Genomic DNA, 14920 nt, shown 5'->3' on the forward strand with positions numbered 1-14920 from the left:
TGGCCTACCTTACTTGGAACCTCCTAGAAGAATTTCAGGGTTATTTTCCCTTTTTATTTAGTAAAGCCTACTAAGTTTTATGTTTTGTAACCAACCACCTTACTGAATTCTCTTATTTGTATAGTAGTCTTTCATTTGATTCTCTGGGGTTTTCCAGATACACAGTCATTTCATCTAGAAATAACAATGATTTACCTGCTTCTCACCTCCTGTTTCTCTCTTATCTAATTGCCCTGATTAATACCTTCAGAATAATGTTGAAAACACAGTGTCTTGGCTTGACACCGTAAATGCATGGAAGCGTGAAGGGAAATAAGCTAGAGCATCAGAAGTGTCTTAGGAAGCCGACGCCAAACTTGAGGGCAGGTATTTTTTTTTTTTTTTTGTATTTTTTTCTAAGTGAGAAGCAGGGGAGAGGTAGACAGACAGACTCCCGCATGCACCTGACCGGTATCCACCCAGCATGCCCACCAGGGGGCAATGCTCGGCCCCTCTGGTGTGTTGCTTCACTGCAATCAGAGCCATTTTAGTGCCTAAAGCGGAAGCCATGGAGCCATCCTCAGTGCCCGAGCCAACTTTGCTCCAGTGGAGCCTTGGCTGCGGGAGGGGAAGGGAGAGACAGAGAGGAAGGAGAGGGGGAGGGGTGGAGAAGCAGATAGGCGCTTCTTTTGTGTGCCCTGGCCGGGAATCGAACCCGGGACTCCTGCACGCTGGGCCGACTCTCTATCACTGAGCCAACCGGCCAGGGCCTGAGGGCAGGTATTCATGATCTTATAGGAACAAGTCTATGAGATACAGCTGACAGTTTACTATTACATGTATAATTCTCAATCATGTGGGGAACTATAGTCATAGGTGGAAAACAGTGGGCTTCTCAGTCACATTTTGGAACTCTGGGCCCTCCAGGAAGGCTCCCTGTGTGATAACAACCGTAGAACTTGGTGAGAGACACAAACACATCCCACATATCTTTCATGACTACTGCTGACCACACTCTTGTCTTCCAGGCCCAGCTTCGGGCATTTATTCCAGAGATGCTCAAGTACTCCACGGGCCGGGGGAAACCAGGCTGGGGCAAAGAAAGCTGCAAGCCCATCTGGTGGCCTGAAGATATCCCGTGGGCGAATGTCCGGAGCGATGTTCGCACAGAAGAGCAGAAGCAGAGGGTGAGGATGCCTCTGGCCCGCGCTGCCTGCTGCTGTTTCATTATGAATCCACCCCTCGATTTTCGTCTTTGCACCTCTCATGCTAAGCATTCTAGAAACATTTGTAGAATAGTCAAACCTGTCCCCCAAAAGAAGTTTGCTATTCTCTGATTTACAGCCCTTGCTACTCATCACTCTGTCGCTGTGAAGACTTGGGAGGGGCCCATGAATTCACACTTCTCTCTGCAGAGTTGCCGTTGGAGCAGTTTTAATTTTATGAGGTGCTTGGAAAAACTGAAGAAACTCATAGTAAAATTATTAACCACTTTGAAAACTTAGAAACGTCCTTATTTTTGGTTAGCAAGAATCACTGTTGAAAAATATAAATGTGAAATTAGAGCGATGTGAATTTGACCAAGTTTGCAGATAGAAAAGACGAAAGGCTAAACGAGGTGCCAACCATTTTTCTGCATATTTGTTTTTGGTTAGCTCGGAAACTTACTGAGATATTAATATAAAATTCTTGAGAAAAGACTAACCTTTTGTGAGAAGTTTAAAAGTTGGCCTCAGATTAGAATAAAGTCTGTAGAATCCAAAAGTGGGAAATTGTTGGTATTTGGTACTGAGTTTCTGTCCACCAGAATCTGTCTTTCGGAAATAATCCTGAAGAGAGTTTCCCCTGTACAAAGTTTGTTTTGTTTGGATAAGTGATCAGGTGCTTATCCCACAGTGGGACTGAAGAACCAGCATTCTTTGTGATTTACTGTGCTTTCCTGGTCTTCTGTGACAGGTTTCATGGACCCAAGCACTACGGACCATAGTTAAAAACTGTTATAAACAGCACGGGCGGGAGGACCTTTTGTACGCTTTTGAAGATCAGCAAACACAAACACAGGCCACAACCACACACAGTATAGCTCACCTCGTACCATCACAGACCGTAGTCCAGACGTTTAGCAACCCTGATGGCACTGTCTCCCTTATCCAGGTGGGTAAACCTTATACTTACCAGGTTTGGTTTCTGACGTGGGTCAGCGGGCAGCTCACCTCTGTGTGGAAGAAGTTTTCTTTATGTAAATTCTTGTATTAATTTTTATGTAGTTCCCCAAGATCTTCTGCCTAAAATTAATTTTTTTTTTTTTTTTTTTTTTGCATTTTTCTGAAGCTGGAAACAGGGAGAGACAGTCAGACAGACTCCCGCATGCGCCCGACCGGGATCCACCCGGCACGCCCACCAGGGGGCGACGCTCTGCCCACCAGGGGGCGATGCTCTGCCCATCCTGGGCGTCGCCATGTTGCGACCCTCCTGGGTGTCGCCATGTTGCGACCAGAGCCACTCTAGCGCCTGGGGCAGAGGCCACAGAGCCATCCCCAGCGCCCGGGCCATCTTTGCTCCAATGGAGCCTTGGCTGCGGGAGGGGAAGAGAGAGAGAGGAAGGCGCGGGGAGGGGTGGAGAAGCAGATGGGCGCTTCTCCTATGTGCCCTGGCCGGGAATCAAACCCGGGTCCTCCGCACGCTAGGCCGACGCTCTACCGCTGAGCCAACCGGCCAGGGCCTAAAATTAATTTTTGAATAATATTTTTAATTGTTTTCATTTTGCTAAATACAGAGCAATACATAGCTTTTCTGGACATTTCCAAAGCAAAGCACTATAAAAATGGTGGGGGTTTTTTTGTTTCTTTTTTTTTACCATTTGACTCTGTCGAAGACCAGGAAATATTCCTTCTGAAATACCTCTTCTGAGGTAAAACACGATTTGTTAGTAAATCGGGAACCTCTAAAATTCAGATTGAGGTAAGAATAAAAAGTTGGTTGACTGGCATTGGGCACTGGTGGTAAATAAAATGTGATAGCTTCTAATACTGATTTATTCAATTGAAGTAAAACTCTGAAACTCCTGTGTCTGAGATACAATTTTGTAACTCATTTTATATTGCAAAGCATATTAATCATTATTTGTGCTGAATTGGGGATTAAATGAATCGTAACTTCTGAGTAAAAGAGAGGTAGAAAGATCCATTCACTGAAACTTAATTCCTTTTCATATTTTTCTTCAGGTTGGTACTGGGGCAACGGTAGCCACATTGGCCGATGCTTCAGAACTGCCAACCACAGTCACTGTCGCCCAAGTGAATTATTCTGCTGTGGCAGATGGAGAGGTAAGAAAGGGGGTTCTGTCTGTATCTGCTTAGATACTTGAATGTGCAGGTGAGGGAAGAGAGAGGGCACAGAAGGTGAAGAAACTAGGTAGCCACACATCTGTAGTATTATTTTATTTAAACCATTTACAAAGTATCCCATGCTGTGCATATTAATTATGACAGTTGAAACTCAGATTATGATTTAGGAATTTACAATTTTATATTTGCAATGTATCATTTTACTATAAAAAGGGATTACCCATTTAATACTCTTATGCTGTGAATCCATAAAATTTAATCTTTTGGCTTTGTGAAAAATTAGATCATTAAAATTGATGCTGACTAAAGCAGTCTTTGAAGGAATAAGTATATTTGTAAATTAGTAGACATGATTTATTACATTTTAAACATGCATTTGAAAAGGCTTCATAAGAAAATCCTTCCCTACCAAAATTGAGATAATTATGGGATGCTAACCTAAAGGTAGTTCACCTTTATGGAGTGCTTGGTAAATTAGGCACTCAACCCTATGAAGCATAGGCTCTCTTATCATCTTTATTTTATAGAAGAGAAAAGTGAAACAGGTAGAGATTAGGAGACTTGCCCAGATCCCAGAGTGAGTGCTGAAGTTCGGTAATGCATTGTCTAGGCTCTGTGCCATCACTGAAGTTAGGAAAGGCTTCAGTAAGTCACCATGGGCTTTCCCCCTAAAGCAGTGGTTCTCAACCTGTGGGTCGCGACCCCGGCTGGGGTCGAACGACCAAAACACAGGGGTCGCCTAAAGCCGTCGGAAATGCATATTTTATTTAAAAATGTATTGTATAATAAATATATATTTTCCGATGGCTTTAGGCGACCCCTGTGTTTTGGTTGTTCGACCCCCGCCGGGGTTGCGACCCACAGGTTGAGAACCGCTGTCCTAAAGCATAGTATACTCTAAAGTTTGAAAAATAGCTAACAGATGTCAAAGAGGAGTATCAGAAATAAAGCTAAAATTACCTCACCCTTGTTCAAAACCATGGAGCATCTCTACTCGAAACAGCACAAAGTCAGTCTCATTTGTGCATCTCGGGAAGGGGAGAGCACTGAGTGAAGGCTCGTGACTGGGGAGGTGCAAAGGAACACGACCAGCCACCTGGCTGCAGTCAGCCAGTGCTCGTTGAGCCTCTATCGTAATGCAGTTGATGTGTTGATTACACAGGAACCCTGCTTTGCAGGAGCTCCTGTCTGGTGGGAATGAGAAATGCCTCCAAGAATGAACTGTGGTCCAGGCTGTAAGCAGGGCTACAAAGTGCTCTATGCCTTTATGCCTCCAGGAGAGAATGCTAATAGCTGGGCAGTTTGGGCAGGTGTGGGGCAGGAGCTAACTTTGGCTTTTCAGTGTAGAAAGATAAAGGATATTTACATTTATAAATTTGTAAACACTATAAAAGAGTATGGATTAGCTGAAGGGAAATCATCTGTCCCCAAACACTAAAACTAGAGGACACTCCTGAAAGCTGACCAAGGTAGAGAAGACAGTGGTGAGTACATTTATGAGATTTGTTACTTTTTGACTTAGTCAAAGTTATCAACCTGTATCTCCTACTGAATGTTTCCTGGTACTATTTTTAAAAAGTAACTGTGTTTTTACACACTTCTCTAGAGTCTAATTTTTTGAAACCCATTTTACTAAATAACTTTACATATCCAAAGGTAATTAATTGATGCAAAAGTTCATGGAAAATACAAATAGTAAAGAAATTTCAGTCACACATATATGGCTTTTTCAGCAAATTAACATCATTCTTAAGTTTTCTATTGTGGGAGTAGATGAATGACATAAATAGCCTATTGGTAAATACCCAATGACAGTCAGATAAAAAAAATTATAACTCTTCCCACACTTCCAGTAAAACAAAAAGGGTGTGAAGAGAAGAAGCATGTTATCTCTGAAAGCGGCAAAACATTTTAGATTTTCTAGCATGATTCTCTCTGCCTCTGATTGCTCTTAGATGTTGACATGCTTGTCACCATCTTAGTTCTGAGCCATAAGAACTGTAATTAGACAGTTAAGATAACTGTAATTAGGCAGATAATATAGCCTGAAGCCAGTGAGATGTTGATCAGGTGACACAGTAGAAACATTCTGCTGCCTTATGTTAACATCTTCTCTACTGAAAAATACCAAAAGAACTTTACAGAAATAAACAGTACCCATACTTTTAGAAGTTGTAAGGTCATTTTAAATCCCAGTCTTGCCAATGAGAATGAGAGCACATTGCCTCTAATACCTGTTAGTCACATCTGGTTACATTTGCTCCCAATGGAAGGATTATTGGGGCCTGTCTCTTCTGGTAATATGAGGTCTCCCAAATCCCTTTGAGTACTCCTGTGCAATAATCTAAGTAGTTAGAGAGAAACAAACAAACATCTCTAACCTTAGGCAGCATAAAACGCCTGAGGGACACAGAGCAAGGTACATAGACATTTAGAAATGAACAAGGAAAGAAGTTTAAAATAATATGGAATAGCCCGACCAGGTTGGTGGCACAGTGGATAGAGCGTTGGACTGGGATGCAGAGGACCCAGGTTCGAAACCCTGAGGTGGCTGGTTTGTGTGCAGGCTCATCTGGCTTGAGTGTGGGCTCACCAGCTTAAGCTCAGGGTTGCTAGCTTGAGCGTGGATTTGACCCCATGGTTGCTGACTTGAGCCCAAAGGTCACTGGCTTGAAGCCCAAGGTCGCTGGCTTGAGCAAAGGGTCACTCGCTCTGCTGTAGACCCCCAGTCAAGGCACATATGAGAAAGCAGTCACTGAACAACTAAGGAGCCGCAACGAAGACTTAATGCTTCTCATCTCTTCCTTCCTTTCTGTCTGTCCCTGTCTGTACCTCTCTCTGACTCTGTCTCTGTCAAAAAAAAAAAAAAGAATTTTTTTTTAAAAGAATAAACTTTATATGTTGATTTTAAAGTGCTTACACAATTTCAATTTTGATGACGTATTTACAAATACAAATGGATTTGTGAATTTATTCTGCTGTGTGATAAGACCACCAATTGGTATTGGTGATATTAATTGCATCATGTGTCAGAAAAGTCAAAAGTTTGAAATAGAATGGTAGCAGATAATAATTGTATACAGCCTGACCTGTGGTGGCGCAGTGGATATCAACCTGGAAATGCTGAGGTCGCTGGTTCGAAACCCTGGGCTTGCCTGGTCAAGTCACATATGGGAGTTTATGCTTCCAGCTCCTCCCCCCTTCTCTCTCTCTGCCTCTCTCTCCTCCTCTCTCTTCCTCTCTGTCTCTCTCTCTCCCTCTCTCCTCTCTAAAAATGAATAAATAAAATTAAAAAAAAAATTGTATACATGATTCTATTAGAAGTAAAAAACCCAAGTACAAAAACATTAGAGACATGAATTTTATTTTATTTTATTATTATTTATTTGTTTATTTTTGAGAGAGAAAGGCTGAGAGAGATGAGAAGCATCAACTCATAGTTGCATCACTTTAGTTGTTTATTGCTTTTCTATATGCCTTGACTGAGGGCTCTAGCCGAGCCAGTGAACTTGAGCCTCAAGCCAGCAACCTTGGGCTTCAAGCCAGTGATCTTTGGGCTCAAGCCAGTATCCATGGGATCATGTCTATGGTCCCATGCTCAAGCCGGCGACCTTGGAGTTTCAAACCTGGGACTTCAGTGTCCCAGGTCAACATTCTACCCACTGTGCCACCACCAGTTAAGCATCTTTTTTAAAATTTTTATTTATTGATTTTAGAGAGAAGGGATGGGAGAGAGAGAGAGAGAAACATCAATCTGTTTCTGTATGTGCCCTGACTGGGGATCAAACCAGCAACTTTTCCATACCAGGACGATGTTCTAACCAACTAAGCTATCCGGCCAGGGTGAGAAATGAATTTTAAACTGAATACCTTGTAACAGTTTTGAAGTAGCACAATTTATTTTAGGTGGGTTTTTTTTTATGAATATTAGTTTACCTGAAATACAGGTAAGCCAAAAAACAAGTAGTAAAATATGAATAAACAAGTGTGTTCTTCATCCATCCATTCAGCAGACACTTTCTTTGCCAGGCACTGTAGATACAGAGAAATAAAGACTGCTCTTGCTCTTCAGGAGCTCCCAGGTAGGTGGGAGAGGAAAACACAGCATAAAACAGTGGCAATGAGATAGGGGTCCTGGCAGAACGGGCCCTGGATGCTCTGAACCTTGGATTGTAGGGGAGTGGAGTTGTCTCGACTCCTTCAGTCTCACCTGAGCTCAGACACCAGACGGGTGGAAGGACAGGAGTTGTGTTCTAGCAATGGGAGCAGCCCGAGCAGTGTATCGCATCGTGGAAGTGTGGGAGAGCTGCAGGTGGGTCCCTATTGCCGGGGCGATAAGAACAGCCACAGTGTGAAGGACCTCACTGGAGAGGGCCTCATTCAGAAAAGCAGAGAAGCTAACTCTACATCTTCTGACTAGCTTTTCCTCCTAGGGCTTGTGGCCCTTTCTCTGGGACGTGGTGACATCCAGGAATAGATAACCACACAGGTGGAAAGGGAGAGCATCAAGAACTCCAGCAAATACAGCTAAAGCTCTGAGACTCAAAAATAGCAATTCCAAAGAAATGTTAACACCTAAGCTGATCTATCACCTGCCATTTTTTTAATAGAAATCTCTGTGCTTCTTTTCCTACTTCCTCTCCACCCTTTACCAACATCCATTAATCTTTCATGTCTATAACTTAACTTCCTTAAAATGTACTGTATATGGCACCATTTTTAATACCATTTTCACTACAGAAAAAGTTACAACTAAATATAAGTGGCTGCCATTGGAGTATAAGTACTTGGGAGAGCTGCCCTAGGCCAGCTTAGCAGTGGGAGGGGCAAAAATATAGAGGGGCAGAACTGGACAGAGAAAGATTGTTTAATAGCAAAAGGTGACAAGGCGGGACAGCTTCCGCTGATGTTCTAAGTGGAATCATTGAGCATCCACTAATTGGCAGCATAACTTGCCATCTAAAGTGGCATAGTTTGGCCTGACCTGTGGTGGCGCAGTGGATGGAGCATTGACCTGGAACTCTGAGGTCACTGGTTCAGAGCCCTGGGCTTGCCCGGTTAAGGCACATATAAGGGTTGATGCTTCCTGCTCCTCCCCCCTTTCTCTCTCTCTCTTTTCTCTAAAATGAATAAAGTTAAAAAATAAAATAAATACGGCCCTGGCCGGTTGGCTCAGTGGTAGAGCGTCAGCCTGGCGTGCGGGAGTCCCGGGTTCGATTCCCGGCCAGGGCACACAGGAGAGGCGCACATTTGCTTCTCCACCCCTCCCCCTCTCCTTCCTCTCTGTTTCTCTCTTCCCCTCCCGCAGCGAGGCTCCATTGGAGCAAGGATGGCCCGGGGCGCTGGGGATGGCTCCTTGGCCTCTGCCCCAGGTGCTAGAGTGGCTCTGGTTGCGGCAGAGCATCGCCCCCTGGTGGGCAGAGCGTCGCCCCCTGGTGGGCGTGCCGGGTGGATCCCGGTCGGGTGCATGCGGGAGTCTGTCTGACTGTCTCTCCCCGTTTCCAGCTTCAGAAAAATACAAAAAAAAAATAAAAATAAAAAAAATTAAAAAAAATAAATAAAGTGACATTGTTTGTAGTGATGCTCATCAGAGCAATGAGATCAAAGAGGTAATACCTTGCAAAGAGTTCTGTGAGCTCCTTTGCAGCTCCAAGAGAAAGTAGTAGGATACACCTGCCTCTCAGTGAGGGGCCCTGGCGTCTTGCTGGCACAATCTACTGCCTGTGAGAACACGGGCAAACAGCAAGGTAGCTCAAGGGAGTGTTTCATTCTCTAGGAGGCCGTTGACAAACATCAGATAAACAGTGTCATAATCTAAGTATAGTAATAGAGCCAGAGCAGGAGGCATTTTAAATATCTACCTCTCCTAGGGCTTGTGGGGCCTTCTTTGGGGCACAGCGACATGCAGGCACACGTTCCCCATTTAGTGAGCCCCAGCAATGAGAAACAGGCACTGCCAGAGGTCCAGTGAGCACAGCTGACATCCTGGCAACTTCAGTCCATAGATATATTTTCCCTGAGCTAAGAATAATTAACCAGTGATTATTGAGCAGAATGGACTGCAGTAGTTAGACTTAGGTATCCTAAACTGAGAAGTCTCTAAATGCAGCATTGTACTAAAATCAGTGGTTCTCGGCCAGGGTGACACCCCTCAGAGGGGATATTTGGCAATGTGTGAAGGTATTTTTGGTTGTCATGACTGGGGAGGATGCTGTTAGCACCCAGCAGGTCAAACCAGGGATGCTGCTAATCACCTACACTGCACAGGACAGCCTCCTACAGCAGCACTGTCTGGTCCAAGTGTTAATGGTGCCCAGTTGTGAAACCCTGTGCTAGAACTAGCAAAGCTGTATTTCACTCTGCTCTCTCCCCAGCTAGCATGGCATTTTGTTTCTTCCTACTTGCTGCTCGCTAAAAGGAAAGCAGGTTTTGCTACATTAAATTATTTGCTGAATTTGGCAGTTTCATCAAAACTAAAAATACAAAATGACTTTTTTTTTTTTTTTACAGAGACAGAGAGAGTCAGAGAGAGGGATAGACAGGGACAGACAGACAGGAACGGAGAGATGAGAAGCATCAATCATTAGTTTTTCGTTGCGCATTGCGACACCTTAGTTATTCATTGATTGCTTTCTCATATGTGCCTTGACTGGGTCTTCAGCAGACCAGGTAACCCCTTGCTCGAGCCAGTGACCTTGGGTCCAAGCTGGTGAGCTTTTGCTCAAACCAGATGAGCCCACACTCAAGCTGGCGACCTTGGGGTCTCGAACCTGGGACCTCGGCATTGCAGTTCGACGCTCTATCCACTGTGCCACCGCCTGGTCAGGCACAAAATGACTTTGATAATACAATTCCACCTCTAGGAATTTACTCTATAAATAGTCTCACATAAAATATACAGAGTAGTGAGGATATTCATCACAGTACTGTTTATAACAGCAAAAGACTGGAAACTACCTAAATGCCCATTAAAGGATGGCTGGTTAAATAAGTCATGGTGCATCTATATAATACAATGCTGTGTGGCCATTGCTGTGAATCATGAATGAATGAAGTAGTTTTATATGTCCCAAAATAGAATCATTTCAGGGATATATTTGTGAGAAAAGCAAGGTACAAAAGGATATGTAGACTCTATGCCATTTTATTGTTTAAAAGGAAGGAGTAGAAAGGGGGAAGGAGCACATGTATGTAAATGTGCTTGCGCATAGAGGGAACATCCCTGCAAAGATGCACAGGGGATAGGTCCAGTAGTGGCCTTTGCTCAAAGGGTCCAGAGTACTTGGCATTTAATTACATTCCGATCTAAATTGAAAATTTTAAATATGTAACATATCAGTAAGGTTCAGATATTTTAAAAATGATTTAAAAGTATGCAGTAGAGCCTGACCTGTGGTGGAGCAGTGCATGGAGCTAGAACACTGAGGTTGCTGGCTGGAAACCCCAGGTTTGCCCAGTCACGGCACATACAAGAAGCAATGACTACAAGTTGATACTTTCTGCTCCTCCTCCACCCTTTTCCCCTCTCCCTCTTCTCTCTCTCTAAAAAATCAATAAATTAAAATATATCTTTAAAATACTAAATTTAAAATTTTTTAAATCTTGAAAATAAAAGTAGACAGTGGAAAATCTTGCTTTCTGTCTCCTAGTCCAGCTCCCCTCACAATTGCATCCTACCCTGCCCCACCTCAACTCACAAACTAAGAAAAATTTTGTTAATGATTTCTTTTGTGTCCTTCCAGAATTTCCTTATGCAAATATAAGCAAATTCAAATATATATTCTAATCTGCCCCTCTTGATGTGAAAGATAGCATACTAAAAAAATCCTATTCTGTACATTCATGTTAATTTAAAAGTATATATGTGTTTGGCTGAGCACATAGCAGTTTATTAGAAAAATGACTTAAAAATTGTAATCTTTGCCTGACTAGGCGGTGGCGCAGTGGATAGAGCATCGGACTGAGATGCAGAGGACCCAAGTTTGAAACCCCGAGGTCACTGGCTTGAGCTCAGGCTCATCTGGTTTGAGCAAGGCTCACCAGCTTAGACCCAAGGTCACTGGCTTGAGCAAGGGGTCACTCGGTCTGCTGTGGCCCCACAGTCAAGGCACATATGAGAAAGCAACCAATGAACAACTAAGGTGCCGCGATGAAGAATTGATGCTTCTCATCTCTCTCTCTTCCTGTCTGTCTGTCTCTATCTGTTCCTCTCTCTGTCTCTGTCACACACAAAATAACTTGTAATCCTTTTGTGACTTTAATTCTTTACTATCGTGTCCTTTCTGCCTCAGGTGGAACAAAACTGGGCCACGTTACAAGGAGGTGAGATGACCATCCAGACGACGCAAGCATCAGAGGCCACCCAGGCTGTGGCATCGTTGGCAGAGGCCGCAGTGGCAGCTTCTCAGGAGATGCAACAGGGAGCTACGGTCACCATGGCGCTCAACAGGTGGAGGCCAGGGTGGGGAGAGTGAATGAGAATGGCAAGTCTGTCCTTCTGTACTGGCTGTAGAGAAATGTCGTTCCTCAATTGTCACAGTTGGCAGTTAATATGCTATTGACAGTTAATATTGACAGTTGGAACTTAACATGCTTTTAGGATATTGTAAGTGGACTTTTTTTTAAAGGTTTTATTTAGAGAGAGAGAGAGAGAGAGAGAGAGCCCTGGCCGGTTGGCTCAGCGGTAGAGCGTCGGCCTGGTGTGCGGGGGAACCGGGTTCGATTCCAGGCCAGGGCATATAGGAGAAGCGCCCATTTGCTTCTCCACCCCCACCCCCTCCTTCCTCTCTGTCTCTCTCTTCCCCTCCCGCAGCCAAGGCTCCATTGGAGCAAAGATGGCTCCTTGGCCTCTGCCCCAGGCGCTAGAGTGGCTCTGGTCGCGGCAGAGCGACCCCCGGAAGGGCAGAGCATCGCCCCCTGGTGGGCAGAGCGTTGCCCCTGGTGGGCGTGCCAGGTGGATTCTGGTCGGGCGCATGCGGGAGTCTGTCTGACTGTCTCTCCCCGTTTCCAGCTTCAGAAAAGTGAAAAGAGAGAGAGAGAGAGAGAGAGAGAGAGAGAAAGGCAGGGGTGGGAGAGAAGTCAGAAACATCAATTCATAGTTTCTTCTCGTATGTGCCTTGACCAGGCAAGCCTGGGGTTTTGAACTGGCGATCTCAGCATTTCAGGTCGATGCTTTATCCACTGCACCAGCACAGATCAGGCATAAATTGACTTCAAATCAGCCCTCATCCACCCCATTCCCACCCCACTCCTCCACCCCTCCCAGCAACCAATCCAGCTTTTCTGACTCCTAGCTCAAGCTTGCTGGTCAAGGGATATGAGTCCCTTTGGTTTTATCCCATCTGTGCCTATTAATAGGCAAATGAAGCAAGGTTTGAGCACTTTGCTTTTTTGAAGGGACTAAAGCAGTGGTTCTCAACCTGTGGGTCGCGACCCCGGCGGGGGTCGAATGACCAAAACACAGGGGTTGCCTAAAACCATCGGAAATACATATTAAAGCCATTGGAAATACATATTTTATTTAAAAATGTATTGTATAATAAATATGTATTTTCCGATGGCTTTAGGCGACCCCTGTGTTTTGGTCATTCGACCCCCGCCGGGGTTGCTACCCACAGGTTGAGAACCGCTGGACTAAAGGATATAGTAACAAATAAAGAAGCTTCAAGATTGATTTTCCTTTTACCCTACAAAAAAAGACTGCTTCTTGTTTAGGGGTACTAATCCATATTTTTGCTGGTTGAGAACTGATTTTACTGACTTTTCAGGAAATATATTTCAATGACTTTGAAATACAATACATTTTGGATTACTAGGGGGAAAATTGAACATTTTTCTTTCAAGTATTTTAGGAAGGGTGCTGTGGAATGGGGTAGTCCGGTAAGGGGCAGTTCCAAACCAGATTGCCTTGTTCCCTGCTTGGTTCCTTCAGCTGGTTGTTGACAGAGAAGATCATCCCCCTCTCATTCTGTTTCTTCTTCATTGCTGACACAACTTGATTTTCAACAGACTCAGGCATTTCAACTGATAGATAAGAGTGCAGGTCCTGAAGCCATATTACCTGGGTTTGAAACCCAGCTCTGTCACTTACTAGCTGTTTGAGCTTGGGTAATTGACTTGAACTCCATGCCCAGGCTTTCCTCTTCTGTCAAATGGCAGTAACAGCAGTACCTACCTTGGAGGGCGTTGTGAGAACTGTAAGAGTCAGTGCACGTGGGACCCCTCGATTGGCTCCTGGCACGTGATAACACTGCCCTAGCACTGTGTACAACAGCTGTTCATCTTTAGTAGCCATTGAGCTCTTGTGACATCCCAGCACTTTACTAGGTAGGGTTGTACATGAAAAGAGTGCTCTCAAATGGAGTATCTACTCTCAATAAAACCGTACTGTTGGGGAGATTGATTTAAGTAAAACACAGCGAACAGCATTACTCAAAGTGTAACTCACTCTTGAATTGTGCAGTATAGACTGTGAACATTATAGAAATTCAGAGGAGGGGATCACCCCCTCCATAATACAAAAATCAGCTAAAGGTTAGGTTGGTTGTGATAGAGACTAGAAAGCCTTGATAGATTTATGTGCAAATGCTTCCACAAGGCTGTATAGTTTGGTGAGGAAGAGAGGAAGGTTGTATAGCAGAGAGGAAGGTTAGGAAGTCACGTAGATTCAGGTTTGACTCCTACCTCTGCCACTTACTAGCCATTTGATCTTGAGAAATTTAACTCCTGAGCCTTATCTCCTCATTTGCTAAAATAAGGATGATTTTCATCACATAGAATCAAAAAGAGTCAATGAAAGAATGTATATAAAACTCTGAACAGCCCTGGCCGGTTGGCTCAGTGGTAGAGCGTCGGCCTGGCCTGCAGAAGTCCCGGGTTCGATTCCCGGCCAGGGCACACAGGAGAAGCGCCCATCTGCTTCTCCGCCCCTCCCCGTCTCCTTCCTCTCTGTCTCTCTCTTCCCCTCCCGCAGCGAGGCTCCACTGGAGCAAAGATGGCCCGGGCGCTGGGGATGGCTCCTTGGCCTCTGCCCCAGGCGCTGGAGTGGCTCTGGTTGCAACAGAGCGATGCCCCGGAGGGGCACAGCATCGCCCCCTGGTGGGCAGAGCGTTGCCCCCTGGTGGGCGTGCCAGGTGGATCCCAGTTGGGCGCATGCAGGAGTCTGTCTGTCTGTCTGTCTCCGTTTCCAGCTTCAGAAAAAAAAAAAAAAAAAAAAATTAAAACTCTGAACAAAGAATCCAGCCCATAGTTAGTCCTTGAGGAATTATAGTTATCATTTAAATTCTATTTTAAGATTTGTCTATTTACAATGCTTATAGCGAGAAGAGATTAGAAAAAGAAGGCTAGTTAGGAAGAAGCAATGCAGGCACAAAGGACTTGGAAACCGAAGTAGTAAGATTGGAGGTAAAGTGACTGATTTTGAACAAAATATGGCCAGGACTTGTGTAGGTAAAGAGAACAACACACACACACGCTTGTCCTCCCAGAGCTACCCACTGAGTCCCTGATGACCCAGAACTGAAACTTTTTTCTTAGCCCATTAAACCATGTTGCTTTTCCAGAAACAAGTAACCAGAAAGTCTTGTTTTATTTCT

At 44.4% G+C, this 14920-nt stretch overlaps 1 protein-coding gene across 6 annotated transcripts in view; it reads left to right on the forward strand.

Moving 5' to 3' along the window:
- The window catches only part of NRF1 (nuclear respiratory factor 1), a 135941-nt gene that overhangs the window by 86151 nt on the left and 34870 nt on the right, over positions 1-14920 (forward strand). For all 6 annotated transcript variants that reach the window (XM_066262293.1, XM_066262295.1, XM_066262296.1 and 3 more), the window contains exons 6-9: positions 1008-1166; positions 1936-2133; positions 3204-3305; positions 11618-11775. In XM_066262293.1, the coding sequence (XP_066118390.1) occupies positions 1008-1166; positions 1936-2133; positions 3204-3305; positions 11618-11775 (617 nt within the window). The remainder of the gene's footprint in view (positions 1-1007; positions 1167-1935; positions 2134-3203; positions 3306-11617; positions 11776-14920) is intronic.

This window comes from Saccopteryx bilineata, chromosome 2 (genome assembly GCF_036850765.1).
Source record: "Saccopteryx bilineata isolate mSacBil1 chromosome 2, mSacBil1_pri_phased_curated, whole genome shotgun sequence".
Taxonomy (NCBI): domain Eukaryota; kingdom Metazoa; phylum Chordata; class Mammalia; order Chiroptera; family Emballonuridae; genus Saccopteryx; species Saccopteryx bilineata.